We start from the raw sequence: 22,544 nt of genomic DNA, 5'->3' as shown, positions 1-22,544 counted from the left end.
AATTACATTTAACTTTTGGCCAAGTAAGAACAAAATAGTTATTTAAATAGCTTTTATTCTGTAACATCAGAAAATAAGAAATCAACTATTTGCTCTTAAATATGCTCTGAGGATATATTTATCAGATTGTTCTTAGTGCATTTGATGGTGTTTTAGAGATGGTGAAAGATGAATAAGATTTTATTTAAAAGGTTAAAAATTAGTAACATGCTTACTGTTTGCTTGTAACTGAATTAACATTTATATTTTCTTATTGTATTATAATTAGCATGGAGCTTCCCTGGTGGCTCAGATGGTAAAGAATCCACCTGCAATATAGGAAACCTGGGTTTGATCCCTGGGTTGGGTATATCCCCTGGAGGAGGGCATGGCAACCCACTACAGTATTCTTGCCTGGAATATCCCCATGGGCAGAGGAGCCTGGTGGGTACGTCTATGGGGTCACAAAGAGTCAGACATGACTGAGGGACTAAGCACAACACATAATTAGCTTGATGCTGCTGCTAAGTCACTTCAGTCGTGTCCGACTCTGTGCGACCCCATAGACGGCAGCCCACCAGGCTCCCCCGTCCCTGGGATTCTCCAGGCAAGAACACTGGAGTGGGTTGCCATTTCCTTCTCCAATGCATGAAAGTGAAAAGTGAAAGTGAAGCCGCTCAGTCTTGTCTGACTCCTAGTGACCCCATGGACTGCAGCCTATCAGGCTGCTCCGTGATATAACTATTCTAATATTTTCAATATTTTTTTTTTCTACTTAGAAATACCTTAATTTCTTATTTAAAAAAGGGAAGATGAGGCCTGCCATAAAATAATTTATTTTTGTTTGGCTAGTTTTATATAATCACAGTCGTAGTCATCATATCAATGATATTATCTTTCTGTCTTATAAATGGGCAGGCTGAAACTCTGAGATCATTTCAGGGAAAAATCTAAGGTCAGTTTGCTAATGAGGGTAGCAGTAAAACCTAACTTTTTATTTCTGAATTCTTTCCTTTCTATAGTGTGTCATTATGCCTGAATCATAGTACATGGCCTATACCAGTTAGTCTTAGATTAGTTCTATATGTTAAAGAACTCATTTCATTAACACCCTAAACCCAAATTGTAGAGCATAGGCATTGGTAAGGGTTATAAAAGTAAGAAAAACTGCTTGAGTTAAAAATCATGTTCATGCATTTTACTATCAGTTTGAATAGAAATGAGATGGAAGTGAATTGTCTTCCTTTCCTTTTGGGAGCAGTTGGTGTCTTGACTAGGTTATCACATACCCTGGTTTTCTTTTGACTTTTTGTAGATTCATACATTGCAACTTGATTTAATATCCAAGTGAATCAATCAGGGTCCTATGTGAGATAATGCATTCCTTTATAAAGCTGGTTGTTTACTCACACAGAACCTACAGAAGCAAGGGTGAGAGATTTATATGAGGATTATTTCCCATTTTCTCTTATTGGTCAAAGTTTATCCTTTTAAAAGTTTGGCCTTTATTTCTCTACACTTTCATGTTATATTCAGTTCAGTTCAGTTCAGTCGCTCAGTCGTGTCTGACTCTTTGCGACCCCATGAATCGCAGCACGCCAGGCTTCCCTGTCCATCACCAACTCCCGGAGTTCACTCAAACTCATGTCCATTGAGTCGGTGATGCCATCCAGCCAATCGCATCCTCTGTCGTCCCCTTCTCCTCCTGCCCCCAATCCCTCCCTGCATCACAGTCTTTTCCAATGAGTCAATTCTTTGCATGAGGTGGCCAAAGTACTGGAGCTTCAGCTTTAGCATCATTCCCTCCAAAGAAATCCCAGGGCTGATCTCCTTCAGAATGAACTGGTTGGATCTCCTTGCAGTCCAAGGGATTCTCAAGAGTCTTCTCCTACACCACAGTTCAAAAGCATCAATTCTTCAGCACTCAGCTTTCTTCACAGTCCAACTCTCACATCCATACATGATCACAGGAAAAACCATAGCCTTAACTAGACGGACCTTAGTCGGCAAAGTAATGTCTCTGATTTCAATATGCTATCTAGGTTGGTCATAACTTTCCTTCCAAGGAGTAAGTGTCTTTTAATTTCATGGCTGCAATCACCATCTGCAGTGATTTTCGAGCCCCCCAAAATAGTCTGACACCGTTTCCACTGTTTCCCTAGCTATTTCCCATGAAGTGATGGGACCAGATGCCATGATCTTCGTTTTCTGAATGTTGAGCTTTAAGCCAACTTTTTCACTCTCCTCTTTCACTTTCATCAAGAGGCTTTTTAGTTCCTCCTCACTTTCTGCCATAAGGGTGGTGTCATCTGCATGTTATATTGGGTTGGTGCAAATGTAATTGTGATTTTTACATTGTTGACATTAGCCATTTGATAGTGGAGTACTAATTCTTCATAAATGTGGTTATGTTATACATCATTTTAATGTGCATTTCTCACTTTAAGTGTTTTGCTAATGACTTACTACTTGTAGTTTATTTTCTGTCTATTTTAGACTAATGAAATGATGTAAGATGAAAAGCAAATTTGAGTAATTTTCTTATTCGAGTTCAAAATAGGTCATAAAGCAGCAGAGACAACTCTGAACATCAACAATGCATTTGGCCCAGGAACTGCCAATGAACATACAATGCAGTGGTGGTTCAAGAAGTTTTGCAAAGGAGATAATAGCTTTGAAGATGAAGATTGTAGTGGCTGGCCATGGGAAGTTGAACAATGACCAGTTGAGAGCTGTCACTGAAGCTGATCCTCTTACAACTACATGAGAAATTGCCCAAGAACTCAGCATCAATTATTCTATGGTCATTTGGCATCTGAAACAAATTGGGAAGGTGAAAAAGCTTGATAAGTGGATTGCCTCACGAACTGAGGCAATCAAAAAAATCATCATTTTGAAGTGTTATCTTCTCTTATTCTATGCAACAACAGTGAATCATTTCTCAGTTGGATTGTGACATGCAACAAAAAGTGGATTTTATATGACAGCTGGTGATGACCAGCTCAGTGGCTGGACTGAGAAGTACTAAAATGTGTTAGATGCTCAGTCATGTCCAGTTCTTTGTAACTCCATAGACTTCAGTCTACCAGGCTCCTCTGTCCATGGAATTCACCAGGCAAGAATGCTGGATGGATTGCCATTCTGTTCTCCAGGGGATCTTCCGAAGTGGGGATCAAATGCAGGCCTCCTGCATTGCAGGCAGGTTCTTTATAATCTAAGCACTTCCCAAAGCCAAACTTGCATGAAAAAAAGACCATGGTCACTTTTTGGTGGTCTGCTGCCAGTCTAATCCACTACAGTTTTCTGAATCCTGGTGAAACCATTGCATCTGAGAAGTATGCTCAGCAAATGGGATGAGATGCACCAAAAACTGCAACACCTTCAGCCATCTTTGGTCAATAGAAAGGGCCCAGTTCTTCTCTGTGACAACATGTCACACAACCAATGCTTTATAAGTTGAAAGAATTGGGTTACAAACTTTTGCGTCATCTACCATATTCACCTAATCTCTCACCAACTGACTACCACTTCTTCAAACATCTCGACAACTTTTTCCAGGGAAATCATTTCCAAAACCAGCAGGAGGCAGAAAATGCTTTCCAAGAGTTTGTCAAATCCTGAATCACAGACTTCTATGCTATAGGAGTAAGCAAACTTATTTTTTGTTGGAAAAAATGTGTTGATTGGAATGATTCCTATTTTAATTAATACAGATGTATTTGAGCGTAGTTATAAAGATTTATATTTCACATTCTGAAACCCAGTTGCTTTTTCACCAACCTAATAGTATCTGGCTTCTTTCAGGAGCTCCTTCCAAGCCACACTTTCACAGGGCCAGTCAAATGAGTGTACAGAGCCTGGACCAAAGTAGAACTGAGGGAATACATGTTGTTGTTGTTCAGTCACTAAGTCATGTCTGATTCTTTGGCACCCCATGAACTGCAGCACACCAGGCTTCCTGTCCTTCACTATATCCTGGAGTTTGCTCACAGTCATATCCATTGTGCTATCCAACCATATCACCATCATATCCATCATATCCATGCTATCCAACCATATCACCCTCTGTCGCCCCCTTCTCCTCCTGCCTTCAGTCTTTCCCAGCATCAGGGTCTTTTCCAGTGAACTGACTTTTCACATCAGGTTACCAAAGTATTGTAGCTTCAGCTACAGCATCAATCCTTCCAGTCTGACCCAGTCCTACAGGGTTGATTTCCTTAGAATTAATTGGTTTGATCTCCTTGCTGTCCAAGGGACTCTCAAGAGTCTTCTTCAGCACCACAATTCAAAAGCATTGATTCTTCAGCACTCAGCTACCTTCTTTTTTAAAAAATTTAAGTTATTCATTTTCATTTCAAGGATAATTGCTTTACAGTACGGTGTTGGTTTCTACCAAACATCACCATGAATCAGCCATAGGTTTGCCCTTGTTCTCTCCCACTTGAACATCCCTCCCACCTCCATCCCCATCCCACCTCTGTAAGTTGTTACCGAGCCCCGTTTGGATTCCCTGAGTCGTAGAGCAAATTCGCATCTTATTTTACATTTGGTAATATATATTTCCATGTTTCCCTCTCCATACACCCCACCCTTTCCTTCCTGCCCACCCAGTCATGTCCATAAATATGTTCTCTATGTCTGTGTCTCCAATGCTGCTCTGTAAATAGGTTCATCAGTACCGTCTTTCTAGATTCCATATATATGCATATATGGAATATGATAGTATATGATATGATATTTGTTTTTCTCTTTCTAACTTACTTCACTCTGTATAATAGGCTCTAGATTTCTCCACCTCATTATAATGGACTCAAATGAATTCTTTTTTATGGTTGAGTAATAATCCATGTGTACATATATATATATATATACATATATATATATGTATATACCACAGCTTCTTTATCTGTTCATCTGTTGATGGACATCTAGGTTGCTTCCATGTCATAGCTATTGTAAATAGAGCTGCATAGAACATTGGCATACATGTGTCTTTTTCAATTTTGGTTACTTCATGAAGGATATATGCCTCATAGTAAATGAGTCTTCTATAGTTATGGTGGATTATATCTTTCTTGTATTTGAAGAGGCTATTGATTTTTCTATGCTGCTCTCAAATCCAACAATCATATAGTATATTTATTGTTCTAACAGTGTGCTTATTCATCATGTTTTGTGAAAGGTGTTATGCTAAGTTTTTTAGGTATATTATCTAATTTCATTATCATTTGGTTATCTTATGAAATGTGTTCTGTTATTCTTATTTAGATAGACTTGTTGAGTCTTAGTTATAGCTGATAGGAGGTAGGATTGGAATTCAGGGTCAGATGCTGTTATTCAGTTGCTCAGTCGTGTCCACCTCTTTGCAACCCCATGGACTGCAGCATGCCGGGCTTCACTGTCCATCACCATCTCCCAGAACTTGCTCAAACTCATGTCCATTGAGTCAGCGATACCATCCAACCATCTTGTCCTCTGTCATCCCCTTTTCCTCCTGTCTTCAGTCTTTCCCAGCTCCAGGGTCTTTTCTAATGAGTCGACTCTTCGTATCAGGTGGCCAAAGGATTGGAGCTTCAGCATCAGCATCAGTTCATCCAATGACTATTCAGGACTGATTTCCTTTAGGATTGACTGGTTTGATTTTCTTGCAGTCCAAGGGACTCTCAAGAGTCTTCTCCAACACCACAGTTCAAAAGCATCAAATCCTTGGTGCTCAGCTTTCTTTACGGTCCAGCTCTCACATCCATACATGACTAGTGGAAAAACCATAGCTTTGACTATACAGACCTTTTTGGGCAAATTCAGATGTAATAACCCTAATTTTAAATCGAAATCTAACCACCCTATCACCATTCCCTAGCCACAGTCTGGGAAGTAATAGGTACTCATTAAATATTTATTTGTTGAGTACTTAATATGTGTCAGTATTCTAGATGACTAGGTATATCTATGTGCGAAACATGATTTTTCCTGTCTTTGTGGTATTTATCGCCTAGCTGCTTCTATCTTCTGAATATAAATCTTCATCTTACACAATGCTTTCTCAGTCCTTGGTTTTCTCTCTACCATTTATTTCCCACACATAACAAAGAATGTCTTGAAGGCATGGGCTTTGTCTTTCATCTCTGTTCTCAGTGACTCGCATAGCATTGGATGTATAATAGATGCTTAGTAATATTTGTGGAATAAATGGATGGAGTTTACCCCTTCTCACTTGTCACTTTTATTTAAATGGTCCCATGTTTACTGTTTCCTGATAGATGAAAATTAGAGTGTATGCTAAATTGAACACAGATTGGAAGTGTCACTAAAATTTTAGGTGAAATTTTGAAAATTTATACATTTATTTATTGATTGATTAGTACATATAAACATTTAAATATAAGGAAAGCATTCAAAAATAAGAAACCATGTCTACTATAATGTCACTTTTAAAATTATTTTCATTGACCAGTATAACTGGAGAGTTCACAGACTCGGGCATTTTAATGTTCAGTCTGTTTAATAAAGACTTTGTTAATCTTATTCTGACTGCTAACATTCATCCTTTAAACTGCTCCCTTTAAAGAGTGTCTCTGATAGTATCAGTTATCTCCTCTTAAAGTCTTAAAGGTTTTTATTTTTCATTTAATTTATTATCTAACTGAAAGTTATCTTTTCTATCTTGATTTAACTCTACATTTCTACCCCTCTTCCTGTCCAGCTACATAAAGCTAGTCCTCATGCCCACAAGGACCACCTTAATTTGTACATGTATATTCAAAAGCAGAGACATTACTTTGCTGACTAAGGTCCGTCTAGTCAAGGCTATGGTTTTTCCTGTGGCCACGTATGGATGTGAGAGTTGAACTGTGAAGAAAGCTGAGTGCCGAAGAATTGATGCTTTTGAACTGTGGTGTTGGAGAAGACTCTTGAGAGTCCCTTGGGCTGCAAGGAGATCCAACCAGTTCATTCTGAAGGAGATCAGCCCTGGGATGTCTTTGGAAGGAATGATGCTAAAGCTGAAACTCCAGTATTTTGGCCACCTCATGCAAAGAGTTGACTCATTGGAAAAGACTCTGATGCTGGGAGGGATTGGGGGCAGGAGGAGAAGGGGACGACGGAGGATGAGATGGCTGGATGGCATCACTGACTCGATGGACGTGAATCTGAGTGAACTCCAGGAGATGGTGATGGACAGGGAGGCCTGGCGTGCTGCAAGTCATGGGGTCGCAAAGAGTCGGACACGACTGAGTGACTGAACTGAACTGAAAGCTCTTCTCTGTCTTGTCCCTAATTGCTAAAGAATACTACTCATCCTTTGAGATACAGCACAAATGCCAGCCACTTTTTAGAGCCTTTTTAAATCTTGCCTTATCCCATTAGTTTTTCTATTGTTATATTTATTCTTCTGTTAGCATTTGTTTATCTCACCCCTTTCCTGTCCTGAGTTGAACAGTCTTCTCTTGGACTGATAAACTTATCAAAGGGAGGTTCTTCAATTATTGGCACACGATAAATATTTTTACCCTGGAATAAATATGTTGTGGGTTTTTTGTTGTTGTTGAATACTTATTCTTGATTGAGGGACAGAAACTATTCACTTTAAAGTCTCAAATGCCTACTATTCACTTGAAAGATTTAATATATAGAGAAGTCTGTATATTTCAGGTACTTTGTGCTTTAAGAAGAAAATTTCTGTCAGTCACCTTGAAGTCTTTTGAAAGGGTGATTTAAAAAGCAATTTTTTTAGTTCCAAAAAATTCAGTTTCCCTCTCCTTTAGCCTTATTTTCCCCTTTTGTAGTTTATTAAAAATTCCTGTTGAGCTTTACTTCCGTGCTTTTTCTTGCCTCTATTCCAAGTCTCCTTTAGGAAACAGATGACTATATAAAATTTTGAAAAGAATTAAGCTAGCATGGAAGGAACTTCCCCCATGGGTTCATTGTGTTTCAGGCCCACTCAGAAGCACTTGAGAAAGAATTCTACATCTTGGGTGTTTCCAGATAAGGTATGATCCATCTCCCCTGACATATCTCCAGTGTTCACAACCTTGCCTGAAATTAGAACTTCAGTATGGATCTAAGATGAAATGTCTTACAGAAGAGCAATGGTTTTTAGCCTGTTTCTTTTTTCTTTTTTTTCAAACTAAGCATTAACTACTTCCCTAAAGTAATTTTTTTTCCCCTAGGCTAACCAATTTACTTAGTTTTCTTCCAAACTTTTTATAATCCATACATTCAGATTAATCTGGAGTACCTAGTATGTGTTATGTGTTAGTATGCCTATATTTATAACTTTTCATAGCAGGAAAAAGTAAATATTCTTAAACACTTTGGAAATTGAAGGAGAAACAGTCCTTAATGTTTACTAATAATTAGCATGCACATTAAAATGTAAATAAGTGTTATAATTTAAGAAATTATAAATTGAAAAGTATAATACAGCAGTGCTTCTCACTGAGGTGGTGAAAAGCTACAGTTTACAATTATTGAGCATATGCTGGTTACTGTGGGGATGACTCCTGGTATCATTTCTTTGATTCCTTAGAAACTATCAGATTTCCCCCACTTAACAGGGGAAGAAATTAAGGAAAAGGGAGGTTAAGTAATTTGTTCAAGGTTACATATACTATGTAACAGAATTAGAATTTCAACCTACACTGTTTATTTCTAAAGCCTTACCTGATCCTCTTAATTATAAGATTAATAACTTTATGAATCAAAGTTATGGGGCTTTCTTTTAGAGGAAATGTGACTTTTAATTTGAGATTATGTCTCCTGATTTTTTAAAAATACCTTTTGTGATGAATAATACTGCATCTCTGTTGCTTATTACCTTCTTGACCTTGAGCAACATTCATATTTATCTGTGCCTCTATTTCTTTCTTTCTGTAAAGAGGATTAAAAACATCAATGAAGATATTAAATCTTATAATATTTTCATATCTGTACAAAATGCTAGTTGCAATACTAACTCATTTTATGTTCTTGGTTACCAAGAATTTGACCCAGTTTTTAAATATCCTATAAATTCATAGCAAAATATTAAGAGAGACGACTGTAGTAGGAGAGGGCACAGGCATGATGAGCTTGCTATATCCTCAGGCGTTTTCTTTTTTGAGCCACAGTGATTTCAAAGTAGAATGTGTATTTCTGTATCAGAAGCTCTAGGGCTGACCTTGAGGATGTCAAGATATTTAGTTAAAGTAATATCATGCTATAATCCTATTTCTGTTCAATTTTTAGTAAATGGCACATTTGTATATATCTTTTGAAATGTCTTAAGAAGGATTATTTTTTAAACTTTAAATAAATCTAAAATTGTGTTTTAAAGATATTATAACCACATTGACAATAAAATTATTGCCACATTTATTTGCCCTCCAAAAGTTGATATCTTTTAAAAAAATAATCAGTAATTTTTCTTGTTTTGTGATAATATATGTGTATGTACTTTTTTTACCCTAAGTCCAGATTTATTTTTCTCTTCTAGTTTTGTTACTTCTATCCCAATTTATTTTGTTGATTGTTTTATACCACTTGATCATTAAATGCTGTTATTTATGCATCTCATATGGATTAGAGTTTCCACACATTGAGAGTTGCAGCCGAATGGTATCTTTAAGAGGTAAAAATCATTTTTCTCATAGAATTTACAGTATGAGAGAGTTTGCATACAAATCTCTTATTAAGAGCTATAGACTGAGGTTTTCTTCTGCTGCTTTTTCTTTTGCCTAGATCAGTATTTAAAGTATTTTGAAATAGTTGCTGATGTTAGGGAGGATTCATAGAAAAATCTGGAATATTTTTCATTCTTGAATAATTACTTGATTTGGCAAATCTTTTGTAACAATGCTGCTGCTGCTACGTCACATCAGATGTGTCCGACTCTGTGCGACCCCGTGGACTGTAGCCTACCAGGCTCCACTGTCCATGGAATTCTCCAGGCAAGAATACTGGAGTGGGTTGCCACTGCTTTCTCCATCATAACAATAGGCTAGAGCTTTTAAACAGATGCTGTCACTTTTCCCTGGGTTTTGTCCTCTCCATCTTAATTGAGCTCCTTTCTACTTTCTACTCCTCCATACTCTGAGGCTAGCCTCATTGGTTACTCTTTGATCATCATGCTGTTCTTTGTGTTTCTTATGCGGGAGCAGTTCTTCATATTTATGCTACTTGCCTGGCTCCTGTCAGTAATTCAGTTTGCGTCCTCTGGGGTAAAGACTGCCAGTGATACTGGAGTTACATCATTTCATTAAAAGTTAATTTGTTTCAAGTAATAGAGTAAATATAATTTGCATTTTCATAAAACCATGGGGATGTGCACTCACAGGCGGGCATGTGTATTGTATATGTTGAGTATATATAGACAATACAAAAGGGGGTCATATTTGAAATATTCCACTCACACCTACCATACCCATAGGCTTTGCACTCCACTGATCAGATTCTGTGCTGTATATCTTCCTGTCTTTGAAGTAAATGTGAGCGTGGTGGGGCTAGGAACTTAAGGCCCCTGCTCGCCCCAGCCCACTGGAATCCAACCCCTGGTGCAGGGGAAGGGGCCCTGTGAAAATACCATCTACATGCCATCTGTAGCTGTATGAATATTTCTTTATACAAAGACATGTTTTGTGGAAAACTGATTTGCAGCTTATTTCCCTAAGCCATCTATCTTGGGACATCTTTTCATATTTAGTACATTTCATTCTACCTCGTTCTTCATAATGAATCTCATGTAATTTGTTGTTTGTGTGTTCCACAGTTAATTTGACCAGTCTCTCTTGTTGAACAAGTAGGTATTTTCTATGGTTTGGTATTTTAAATGCCATAATGATTACCTATACATTACACTGTACATGTAGATGTTTTTGCTTCCTTGTGTGATATATTCAATGGGTAAATTTCTAGAAATGGAATTACTTAGTTGAAGACTGTGATCTAGAAATTTTCATAGCTAGCTAATGCCAAATAGTTATCTAATTTATATTTTGTTAAAGAGTATTTAGAAATGTCTTTTTCCTGCACCTGCACTCTGTCTGCACAGACTATCACATTTTATGGGTCTTTAAGTGGAAAATGGAATTTTGAAATTTAGAATTGAATTTGAGTGTCTTTTCAATGTGTTTTCTGGCCATTTGTATTTCTGTGAACTCCTGGTTTTGTTTATTTTTAATTTAATATTTATAACTTTGACGTTTTGAAGTTATTTTGATTTTAAAGGTCCAATTTTTAAACTTAGATTCCAATATCTTAATAGGTAAGCCATTGCTTTCTTTCTCTTTCACATTTCTTTCTTGAAATGTCCTTTTATTGTGTGTTCATTTCTTTATATGTTCAAGACCATTTCAAGAACCTAGTTTTGTCCTACTGATCTATTTCAAATTATTTAAATTACCCAAGTTTTATAGACATAGTTTCATATACCTATTAAAATGATGAATAGGTAATAATTATGGATTATATAGGTGTTTTAATACTCTAAAAATTTTATAGTTTTAAGAAAAAAACCTTTATTTTGTTTAAATGGCATTTCTTTGTTATAGTTAGAATAATGCAAGGAAGAAAGAAAATAGAAATGCTACCAAAAAAATCATCACTGATATTAAGAGAACATCATTTTTGATATTTTTATGTGCTTATATATAGGTAAGCTATATATATTGAGGCTTCCCTTGTAGCTCAGTCAGTAAAGAATCTGCCTGCAGTGTAGGAGACCTGGGTTCAATCCTTGGTTTGGGAAGACCCCCTGGAGAAGGAAATGGCAACCCACTCCAGTATCCTTGCCTGGAAAATCCCACTGACAGAGGAGCCTGGTGGGCTGCAGTTCATGGGGTTGCAAAGAGTTGGGCACGACTGAGTGACTAACACTTACTTATATATAGGTAAGAGGGTAGAAAAGTAGCTTGATAGAAATAATATAATGAAACATGAGGAAAATAAATATATTAAATTTAATTTTAAACAAACTTCTGAAACAAAATGAAAGAAATGACTTAAATCTACACATAACTTTCTTTAAATTGTCCATCTAAGTTTGTGAAGAGATTAAAATGTATAATGATGACAGTCTTGAATTTTATTCCGTGTTGGAGTCTGACCACCCTTTCCTTTATTCCATCTCCCTTTCACTTATCTGTTGTTTTTAATAAATCAAATTTTCACCCATCCATTGAGATTCTTTTCTTGTTATCACATTCACATAATTACACAATTGTCTAGCCTTGGTTCTATATTTAAAGACTTAGGGCTCAGCCAAATGGCTACAATGACTATCCGTTTGTCTGGTGTGTATTTAGCCTTTTAATTGCCTAAATTTTATGAAAAGTGATTTTTTTTCAAGAATGATTCATTAGTGTCATAGACTTAAAATTATTTTTAAATTTGCAATATTTAAAGAATTCTTTAAGTTTGAGTAGGCATGTGTCTCATATAATACCCTTAGAATACTACTTTTCTTTCTCAGAATGGTGTGGGCTTGGCTTTGTTATCTTTGGGTCTTTACTGTGATATTCCTTTACCAAAAAATATGTCACCATCCCCCTTACATTTTTGTACCAGTTGTTCTTAGAATTACATTCTTTCTCTAATAATGAGTGATGTTGAGCATCTTTTCATGTGTTTGTTAGCCATCCGTATGTCTTCTTTGGAGAAATGTCTATTTAGTTCTTTGGCCTATTTTTTGATTGGGTCGTTTATTTTTCTGGAATTGAGTTGCATAAGTTGCTTGTATATTTTTGAGATTAGTTGTTTGTCAGTTGTTTCATTTGCTATTATTTTCTCCCATTCAGAAGGCTGTCTTTTCACCTTGCTTATATTTTCCTTTGTTGTGCAGAAGCTTTTAATTTTAATTAGATCCCATTTGTTTATTTTTGCTTTTATTTCCATCACTCATTATTAGAGAAATGCAAATCAAAACCACAGTGAGGTACCACTTCACACCAGTCAGAATGTCTGCGATCCAAAAATCTGCAAGCAATAAATGCTGGAGAGGGTGTGGAGAAAAGGGAACCCTCCTACACTGTTGGTGGGAATGCAAACTAGTACAACCACTATGGAAAACAGTGTGGAGATCCCTTAAAAAATTGCCAATAGAACTGCCATATGACCCAGCAATCCCACTGCTGGGCATACACACCGAGGAAACAAGAATTGAAAGAGACACATGTACCCCAATGTTCATCGCAGCACTGTTTATAATAGCCAGGACATGGAAACAACCTAGATGTCCATCAGCAGATGAATGGATAAGAAAGCTGTGGTACATATACACAATGGAGTATTACTCAGTCGTTAAAAAGAATACATTTGAATCAGTTCTGATGAGATGGATGAAACTGGAGCCTATTATACAGAGTGAAGTAAGCCAGAAAGAAAAACACCAATACAGTATACTAACACATATATATGGAATTTAGAAAGATGGCAATGATGACCTTGTATGCAAGACAGCAAAAAAGACAGAGATGTGTATAGCGGACTTTTGGACTCAGAGGGAGAGGGAGAGGGTGGGATGATTTGGGAGAATGGCATTGAAACATGTATACTATCATGTAAGAATCGAATCGCCAGTCTATATCTGACGCAGGATACAGCATGCTTGGGGCTGGTGCACGGGGATGACCCAGAGGGATGTTATGGGCAGGGAGGTGGGAGGGGGGTTCATGTTTGGGATCGCATGTACACCGTGGTGGATTCATGTCAGTGTATGGCAAAACCAATACAGTATTGTAAAGTAAAATAAAGTAAAAATTAAAATTAAAAAAAAAAAAGAATTACATTCTTTCTCCTTTTAATTTGAATAGTTTAAACTGGGTGATGCTCTGTGTGCATGTGTGTGTGTTTGTTTTCCAAATTTTTCTTAAAACACAGTATGTTCTTTTTAACATGCATATTTAATTCTATAAGAAATATTGTACCATTTTATATGATTTATATTCATATTATTTTTGTTCTTCAGAGTCACCAGTTATCCTTATTTTGATCATATTTGTTCATTTTGCATCGATTAACTTTATATTCGATAAAGGACTGAAATGGTATGAACCTAACAGAAGCAGAAGATATTAAGAAGAGGTGGCAAGGATACACAGAACTATACAGAAAAGATCTTCATGACCCAGATAATCACAATGGTGTGATCACTCAGCTAGAGCCAGACATCCTGGAATGTGAAGTCAAGTGGGCCTTAGAAAGCATCACTACGAACAAAGCTAGTGGAAGTGATGGAATTCCAGTTGAGCTATTTCAAATCCTGAAAGATGATGCTGTGAAAGTGCTGCACTCAATATGCCAGCAAGTTTGGAAAACTCAGCAATGGCCACAGGACTGGAAAAGGTCCGTTTTCATTCCAATCCCAAAGAAAGGCAATGGCAAAGAATGCTCAAACTACTGCACAATTGCACTCATCTCACATGCTAGTAAAGTAATGCTCAAAATTCTCCAAGCCAGGCATCAGCAGTACGTGGACCGTAAACTTCCAGATGTTCAATCTAGTTTTAGAAAAGGCAGAGGAAGCAGAGATCAAATTGCCAACATCTGCTGGATCAATGAAGAAGCAAGAGAGTTCCAGAAAAACATCTCTTTCTGCTTTATTGACTATGCCAAAGCCTTTGACTGTGTGGATCACAATACACTGTGGAAAATTCTGAAAGAGATGGGAATACCAGACCACCTGACCTGCCTCTAGAGAAACCTGTATGCAGATCAGGAAACAACAGTTAGAACTGGACATGGAACAACAGACTGTTTCCAAATAGGAAAAGGAGTACGTCAAGGCTATATATTGTCACCCTCCTTATTTAACTTCTATGCAGAGTACATCATGAGAAATGCTGGGCTGGAAGAAGCACAAGCTGGAATCAAGATTGCCGGGAGAAATACCAATAACCTCAGATATGCAGATGACACCATCCTTATGGCAGAAAGTGAAGAGGAGCTAAAAAGCCTCTTGATGAAAGTGAAAGAGGAGAGTGAAAAAGTTGGCTTAAAGCTCAACATTCAGAAAACAAAGATCATGGCATCCGGTCCCATCACTTCATGGGAAATAGATGGGGAAACAGTGGAAACAGTGTCAGACTTTAGTTTTTTGGGCTCCAAAATCACTGCAGATGGTGATTGCAGCCATGAAATTAAAAGATGCTTACTTCTTGGAAGGAAAGTTGTGACCAACCTAGATAGCATATTCAAAAGCAGAGACATTACTTTGCCGACTAAGGTCCGTCTAGTCAAGGCTATGGTTTTTCCTGTGGTCATGTATGGATGTGAGAGTTGGACTGTGAAGAAAGCTGAGCACCGAAGAATTGACGGTTTTGAACTGTGATGTTGGAGAAGACTCTTGAGAGTCCCTTGGACTGCAAGGAGATCCAACCAGTCCATTCTGAAGGAGATCAGCCCTGGGATTTCTTTGGCGGGAATGATGCTGAAACTGAAACTCCAGTACTTTGGCCACCTCATGCGAAGAGTTGACTCATTGGAAAAGACTCTGATGATCCTGGGAAGGATTGGGGGCAGGAGGAGAAGGGGACGACCGAGGATGAGATGGCTGGATGGCATCACTGACTCGATGGACGTGAGTCTGAGTGAACTCCAGGAGTTGGTGATGGACAGGGAGCCCTGGCGTGCTGCAATTCCATGGGGTTTCAAAGAGTCGGACACGACTGAGCAACTGAACTGAACTGAACTTTTTATTCAATTTGTCTTTTTTGTTTTTATTGATTGCGTTGGTAATCAAGCCTTTTTTTAAATTTTAATTATTTATTTATATTTCGTTGAGCTGGGTCTTTTCATTGCTGTGTGTGAACTTTCTCTAGTTGCAGTGCGTGGGGTTCTCTTTGCTGTGGCCTCTCTTGTTGCAGAACATGGCTGTATGGCATGAGAGCTCAGTAGCTGTGGCTCGTGGGCTGTAGAGTGCTGGCTCAGTAGTTGTGGATCACGGGCTTAATTGCTCTGTGTCATATGGAACTGTCCTGGACTAGGGATCGAACTCATGTTCCCTGCATGGGCAGGCAGATTCCTATCCTCTATACCACCAGGGAAGTCCGCTTTGTCTTTTTTTCCTAATCATATCAAGTTCCAATTGTTCATTTACCTATTTCTTTGTTGTTGTTGTTGTTGCATGTACACATAGTTCCTTGCCAATTCTAATTTATTATTTTTCTAATGATATATTTTGTTACTCTTTTTATTTCCTTGGGTCTGTAGTTTCATTATACTTCTCATTCTATCATTCTATCATATTAATATAATCTCTCAGCTTCTATTATGATTGAATTCATTTTTATTTAAGTTGAAGTACAGTGTGAAACGGGCTTCCCTAGTGGCTCAGTGGTAAAGAATCTGCCTGCAGGAGATGCAGATTCAATCCCTTGGTTGGGAAGATCCCTTGGAGAAGGAAATGGCAACCAACGCCAGTATTCTTGCCTGGGAAATTCCTTGGACAGAGGAGCCTGGCAAGCTACAGTCTATGGGGTCGCAAAAGAGTCAGACGTGACTTAGCAACTAAGCAACAACAGGGTGAAACATTTGTATAAAGATTCTTTTTCTGTTCACCTCAGTTGAGGTGTTCTTCATTAGTTAGCTTCTGACATTTTGCGTATTTCCTTTATACCTCTGTTTGGATTCATGACTCGTTCAGGGACTTTTATTGATTACCCCCCAGGGTGTGGCAAAGCACAGGGAAGTTTATGGGCATTGGTCAGTTCATTACACACTTCTGGAACTTTCACTTCTGACAGAGAATACCCGCCACATGCTTCACTTCTCTAGTTTTGCCAGTTTTGTTCTACTTTGCTTCTCCCCAGACTTGGGGTAATAAGTGCAAGTGATAATGTGTTTTTCGTGTACCAGTCCTAACTGTGGGCTCTGGGGGTCTGGGAGAGGGTCAAGAGCAGCCATATATTATTCTTGATCCTGCTTGGAAAGGAATCTTTGGTTTCTTCTCATGGCTGCTCGATTTCATAGTTTGCGGTGATGAATGTTCTTTCCATGGTTAGATTCTGTAGGGCAGTACTAGGCAAACCATAACCCATAGGCCAGATTTGTCCCTGCCACCTGTGTTTGTAAATAAAGTGTTATTGGAACACAGCCACACCCATTCATTTACATATTGTCTGTGGCCAATTTCATGCTTCAGAGACACAGTTGAGTGATTTTGACAGAAACCAGATGGCTAGCAAAGCCTAAAATATTTCCTATCTGCCCTTTAACAGGAAGAGTATACAAGACCTGCTGTAGGGTAATTTTATTTTTCTTGCTGGTTTTTAACTATATTTTCTTTCAGTGTTTTAGAAATTATAGATGTAGGAATGCTCCTTCATTATACTGTCTTGACATAGAAGTTGCTATAATGCTGATTTTAAAATATTCATGGAATAACATAACTATCATGTTTTATACCGTAATGCTTGAAATTACAAAAAAAAAGTTAGTTGGATTAGTTCAGTTTATTTGATATAAGAATGATATCTTACCAGGTAACTTCTAGCAGTAAATAAAATTATTCACATCATTCCTCTTTAATGATATCTGCCCCCACCCCAAATGAGAGTAAAACAGATATTTAATTACAGCAGCTTTTCTGTAAGATTATTTGATTTTACAATTTCCTTTCTTTTGCACTTTTTCAAAGGTATAAGCGGTTTAACCAGACTTTGAGCAGCATTGGAGAGAATGAAGGTGGTATTGATAGGTTTTCCAGAGGTTATGAATCATTTGGCGTCCACAGATGCGCTGATGGTGGTTTATACTGCAAAGAATGGGCCCCAGGAGCTGAAGGAGTTTTTCTTACTGGAGACTTCAGTAAGTATTTTAGAACCATTAAAGTCAGTTGTAGCATTTCATTTATTTACTTAAAACATAGATGTTATATATTTAACTTTTATGAATGTTATTGATTATAAATATTCTACTTTTCAGATAGAACCCATTGAGTTTCTTGAGTCTTTGCCTTTATGTGCTAAAAGTATTTCTGATTTGATGTGATACATGTATTTTTTAAAACTTTATATTCTGTATACCAAGTGCCAGAAATAACAGAGTTTGTGAGAAAAATTATGTTAGGCAGACTACTCCCAATTTATTAAACCTTGTTAGCAAGCTCTGACAAAACCAATACCAATTTAAGTAAAAATTTTGGTTTAGGTTTAGTCTCCACTAGCACTTGCTCCTGGTTGTTTGGCATCATAGTTCTTGCATCCTCTAATCTTTTTTTGAGACCTCAGTAAATGTAAACATCTAAATTAGAGGGTTAACTTCTTCATCAGTCAATTTTTTGTTTTTTCCCTTTCTTTTCTTTTTTTAAATAACACAGTGGGAAATATCTTCTCAGCCTTATTATCTGCACTGTTAATTTCACTAGACAATTAAGTGTAGTAGTTCTACAAGCCAGGCTTCTAGCTTACAGTTTAGTAGAAGCCTTGTAAGTACATAACTAATATACAGTCTGCTCAGTTTTATTCTATAAGTATAAATAAATCACTGTAATAGTGACAGGGGAAGAAGCTCAGTTTTGAAAATAGAATAACTGGAAAACTAAGCCTTGGCAAAATGTTCACAATACAAGGAAAGGAAATATCAAATAATAATCCTTTAGCACCATAGGATAGTATCGTCTTTAAAGTTTGATTTTCCTGGACTCAGAGGTCTGTATGCTGTCCTGTTGTGGAAAGATCAAAACTATAGACAGAAAACTGAATTGTCAGGGTTTGGGGGTAGGAGGTGTGAGTTGACAAGTTGATAAGAAACATAAGGGGACATTTTTTGGGTAATGGAAACATTTTATGTTGTGATTGTGTTGGTTTCATGATTGTATACATTTGCCAGAATTTATAGAAGTATGCATATAAAACGGTGAGTTTTACTGTGTGCATTACCTTAAGTGACCTGACTTAAAAAAAAATTTTGTTTTTATTTATATAGTCTAAGGCAGCACTGCCCAATAGAAATATAAGGATCATCACTTATATAATTTAAAAAATTTCATGGTATTATTAAAAAAATAAAGGGGAAAAACAGTGAATTTTAATAATGATAGTTTTTTTAAATTTAACCCCATATATCAAAATATATTTTTACATGTAATCAATATAAAATTTGTTAGTGAGATATTTTCATTCTTTTGTATTGCTTCTTCTAAATCTGGTGGGTATTTTTCCATTGGAAATACTTGATCTATATTTAGACTTAATGCAGTTTGCCGTTTAAAGTGCATACCCAAATTTTTCCAAATATTGTTAAAAGTTCTAGCAACTCAACTGAGTGGTAGTTTTAAATTTTACATTTAATAAAGTAATTAAAATTAGATAAAACTTTAAATTTATTTTCTTGGTTATACTAAGTTCATTTTAAGCACTCAGTAGCCACCTTTGTTTAGTGGCTCTATTATTGAAAAGAACAGGTCAAAGGTCAAATATAAGTTATTCTTTGTGTAGTTGCCAAAATGAGATGAGGTCAGCTTCCTGTGTTTCTAGAGAAGTTAGTGAAAACTTTAGGGAGTGTTTTAAGAAAGATCATGTGATCTGCTGATTCAGATTAACATGGCCTGGTGATTATTATGAAATATATTTTGAAGCTATCAGTCTTTGCACTTAAATTGTTAAAATTGTTATAATTTTTTCTTGTATATAAACATGGCTATTTCCCCATCTTCTCTGAGTGACTGCATTGACTGCTAGCTTTTTGTTAATAGATTTGTTTTATATCAACCTCTAATCAAGGTGCTTTGGGGCATTATATTTTATTAGTTTTTTTTTTACTGCCATTTATTAAGAAGTATTGCTTAAGAGTATTTAAGTTAGATTTTTATGTACATATACCAAAAAAAAAAAAAGTACTATAAGAATCTCAGTTAAAACTTGGTACTTGCATTTGCTAACCTCTCTCACATATTTATGACTGAATCCACTAAATAGGTTTTAGAGATACAGAAATATGGGAAACTATATGAAACTATATTTGGTAGCTATAGAGTTGTGCATTGTAAATCCAGTTGAGCCATGTATATGTTTGGAAATTGTATTTAAAATTTTTAAGGATTAGGATTTAATGCTTAAATATTAAAAGTATAATAATTTATATAGTCTTTTGTAAAGAGAACACTAAAAATTATCTAGTTCCTATTTTGGTGTAGAATAGCTTAACTTTAAAAAATCTAATTTGATTTTTGAAAATTCTACTCTTTGTGAAGATGTGTCACATAATTTAAAATCTCTCCTTGTTCTTGAAACAACACTCTGTCAAGTTTTTTCAATCAAGCAGTATTTATTTAGTATCTAAGGGTAGGAAGAATATCAGATTTAATCTGTGGACCTTTATTTTTGCCAGAGAGGTAGGAATGTCTAATATAAATGAAACTGTGCTAGAAGGTAGGAAGTATGATAGAATATAGTTAACTGTTAAAATAATTAACAAGCGGTATATTGGGAAAATTTAAATGTCTAATATATTTACTTATCTAGATGAAGGTTTTTTTTTTTTTTTGGTCATGTGTATGGTCTCAGAAAGTGAAAATGTTAATTGCTCAGTCATGCCCAACTCTTTGGGTCCCCATACAGGGAGGCCTGTTGTGCTGCGATTCATGGGGTCGCAAAGAGTCAGACACGACTGAACTACGGAACTGAACTGAACTGAACTAAACTGGACTATAACCTCTGTCCATGGAATTCTCTAGGCAAGGATTATGGAGTGGGTATCTCCAGTATCTAGCATCTTCTCCAGGGGACCTTCCTAACCCAGGGATCAAACCATAGTCTCAGATTCTTTACTGTCTGAGCCACCAGGGAAGGCCCTCAGGATCTCCTTATATTTGGTATCTCTCGACTTTTCTCACTGAAGAGCTTTGGCTTAAAAATAAATAAAAGCAACTTTCAAATTGACAGTAGGGCCAAAATTCTAGATTAATAATGCATTTAAAAATAGTGTGTCTTTGGAAGAGAATGTTACACCTGAGTATAAATTTAATATGACTTTGTATAATACAGAATTTTGATGATACTGACAGTGTAGGTGAAAATATACATTACTGAACTAAACATGTCTTTTTAAAAAACACAATTAAGGAATTCTCTATCTTATTTTTCCCTTATTTACATAAAAATCTATTTTTTCATGTGTCAAAGAGTTGAGTAAGAAGAAAGTTATTTTTCTTTGTTAATGTTTTTCTCAGCATCAAAAATGTGTTTGATTTTATAGTAAGTCTTCCAATGTATAAACGTACTAAACTGAAGTGGAAATACAATTTGTGTTAATTAGCTAAAAAAATTACAGTTGATTTTTTAAAATTAGAAAATGCAAATGAAGTTAATTAAAATTATTCTAGGTGCTTTGGTAATGATATTAAAATGTTTTTAAAAGCATTTAACTGTATTCATATAACTTTATATTTATCAGCTAAGTTGAAACAGCAGTAAACAAAAGATTCTATAGAAATAACTTTTAACTGTAACATGATCATTTTTAAGAATTCGTTTCCTTACTTTGTCATCTAATATAACAGTAAGCTTCACTTTTATCTATATACTTAAAATATCACCTAAAATAAACCTATTTTTTTTCAGCAGCAGCAGCAGCAGTGTTGTAAAAAGTAACATAATTTTACTTATGTTTTTATCATGAAAGTGTATACATATATAATTTAAAACATTGCTTTTGTACCTACCTCTTCCCTACACTTCCAAAGATAATGTAAAACATATCTTCAAAAAACAATATAAAAACCTCATTTCTGTGAAGGCATACATTAACTGTTACTTATATTCACAGGAATATGAAAATAGTAAAAGGAAATCTTCTTAAATCAATTTTTGTCTAAATCATTAGCCATCTATTACTGAGAATTTTTCAGAGGAAATGAAAATTAAAGACTGTCTAGACTTTAATTCTGTATTATAAGAAATTATACCAGTAGTCAAAATATGTTAGCATATTGTGATGTCTCTTTCCTCTTCTAATCATTGTAGAAATGGTACTGTCCTTTTCTGTACTCATAGAACTGCTGGTAAATTTATGTTTTTCTAGCATATTTTTTTTGCCAACTGACCTGAAAATATTTTAGGTACAAATGTTTACTGTTGTAAAATATAAATGATCTTTAAGAAAGAATTACCAGGAGTTGGTGTGTAGAGGAAAAAAAAAAAGAATGGCATTTTGAGTTTGAACCCAAGTAGAGCTCTCAAAACTTGGCTCTTCATCTGGCTTAGTAGGGATAAGGGCAATGGTAGTCCTCTTATTTCTCTATCTGGTTTGCTGTAGATACTAACTAGGTGATTGTAGTAGATACTAACTAGATTGCAAATGTGAAGACATTTTATACATCATTTAGTGCTACAGAAATCTTAACTGAAAAATTACTCTAATTTGCAAAGTTCTTTCTTTTTCTTATTTAAAACACATTGCAAAAACCAATTGATATAGTCTCAGTGTTGCCCAAACTGAAGTAGCTCTGGCTTTTGCCATCCACATTTTTAAGACTTGGAAAGCACCTTCATTTTAAATATATTACACATATTTTTCTTCATTTGACAGAAAATGAAACAATCATTTCTTTTCCTTTCAGTCTTTTTTTTTTTATATAACTAGCTTTTTTAAGC

At 36.0% G+C, this 22,544-nt stretch overlaps 1 protein-coding gene across 1 annotated transcript in view; it reads left to right on the top strand.

Moving 5' to 3' along the window:
• Positions 1 to 22,544, top strand: part of GBE1 (1,4-alpha-glucan branching enzyme 1) — a 306,336-nt gene that overhangs the window by 52,173 nt on the left and 231,619 nt on the right. Inside the window, exon 2 of the mRNA XM_068972275.1 lies at positions 17,588 to 17,757. Coding sequence (XP_068828376.1) covers positions 17,588 to 17,757 — 170 coding nt within the window. The remainder of the gene's footprint in view (positions 1 to 17,587; positions 17,758 to 22,544) is intronic.

The sequence above is a fragment of the Capricornis sumatraensis genome, chromosome 1 (assembly GCF_032405125.1).
Source record: "Capricornis sumatraensis isolate serow.1 chromosome 1, serow.2, whole genome shotgun sequence".
Classification (NCBI taxonomy): Eukaryota; Metazoa; Chordata; class Mammalia; order Artiodactyla; family Bovidae; genus Capricornis; species Capricornis sumatraensis.
The sequence above is the reverse complement of the archived record's forward strand: the minus strand, read 5'-3'. Positions and strand labels throughout refer to the sequence as shown.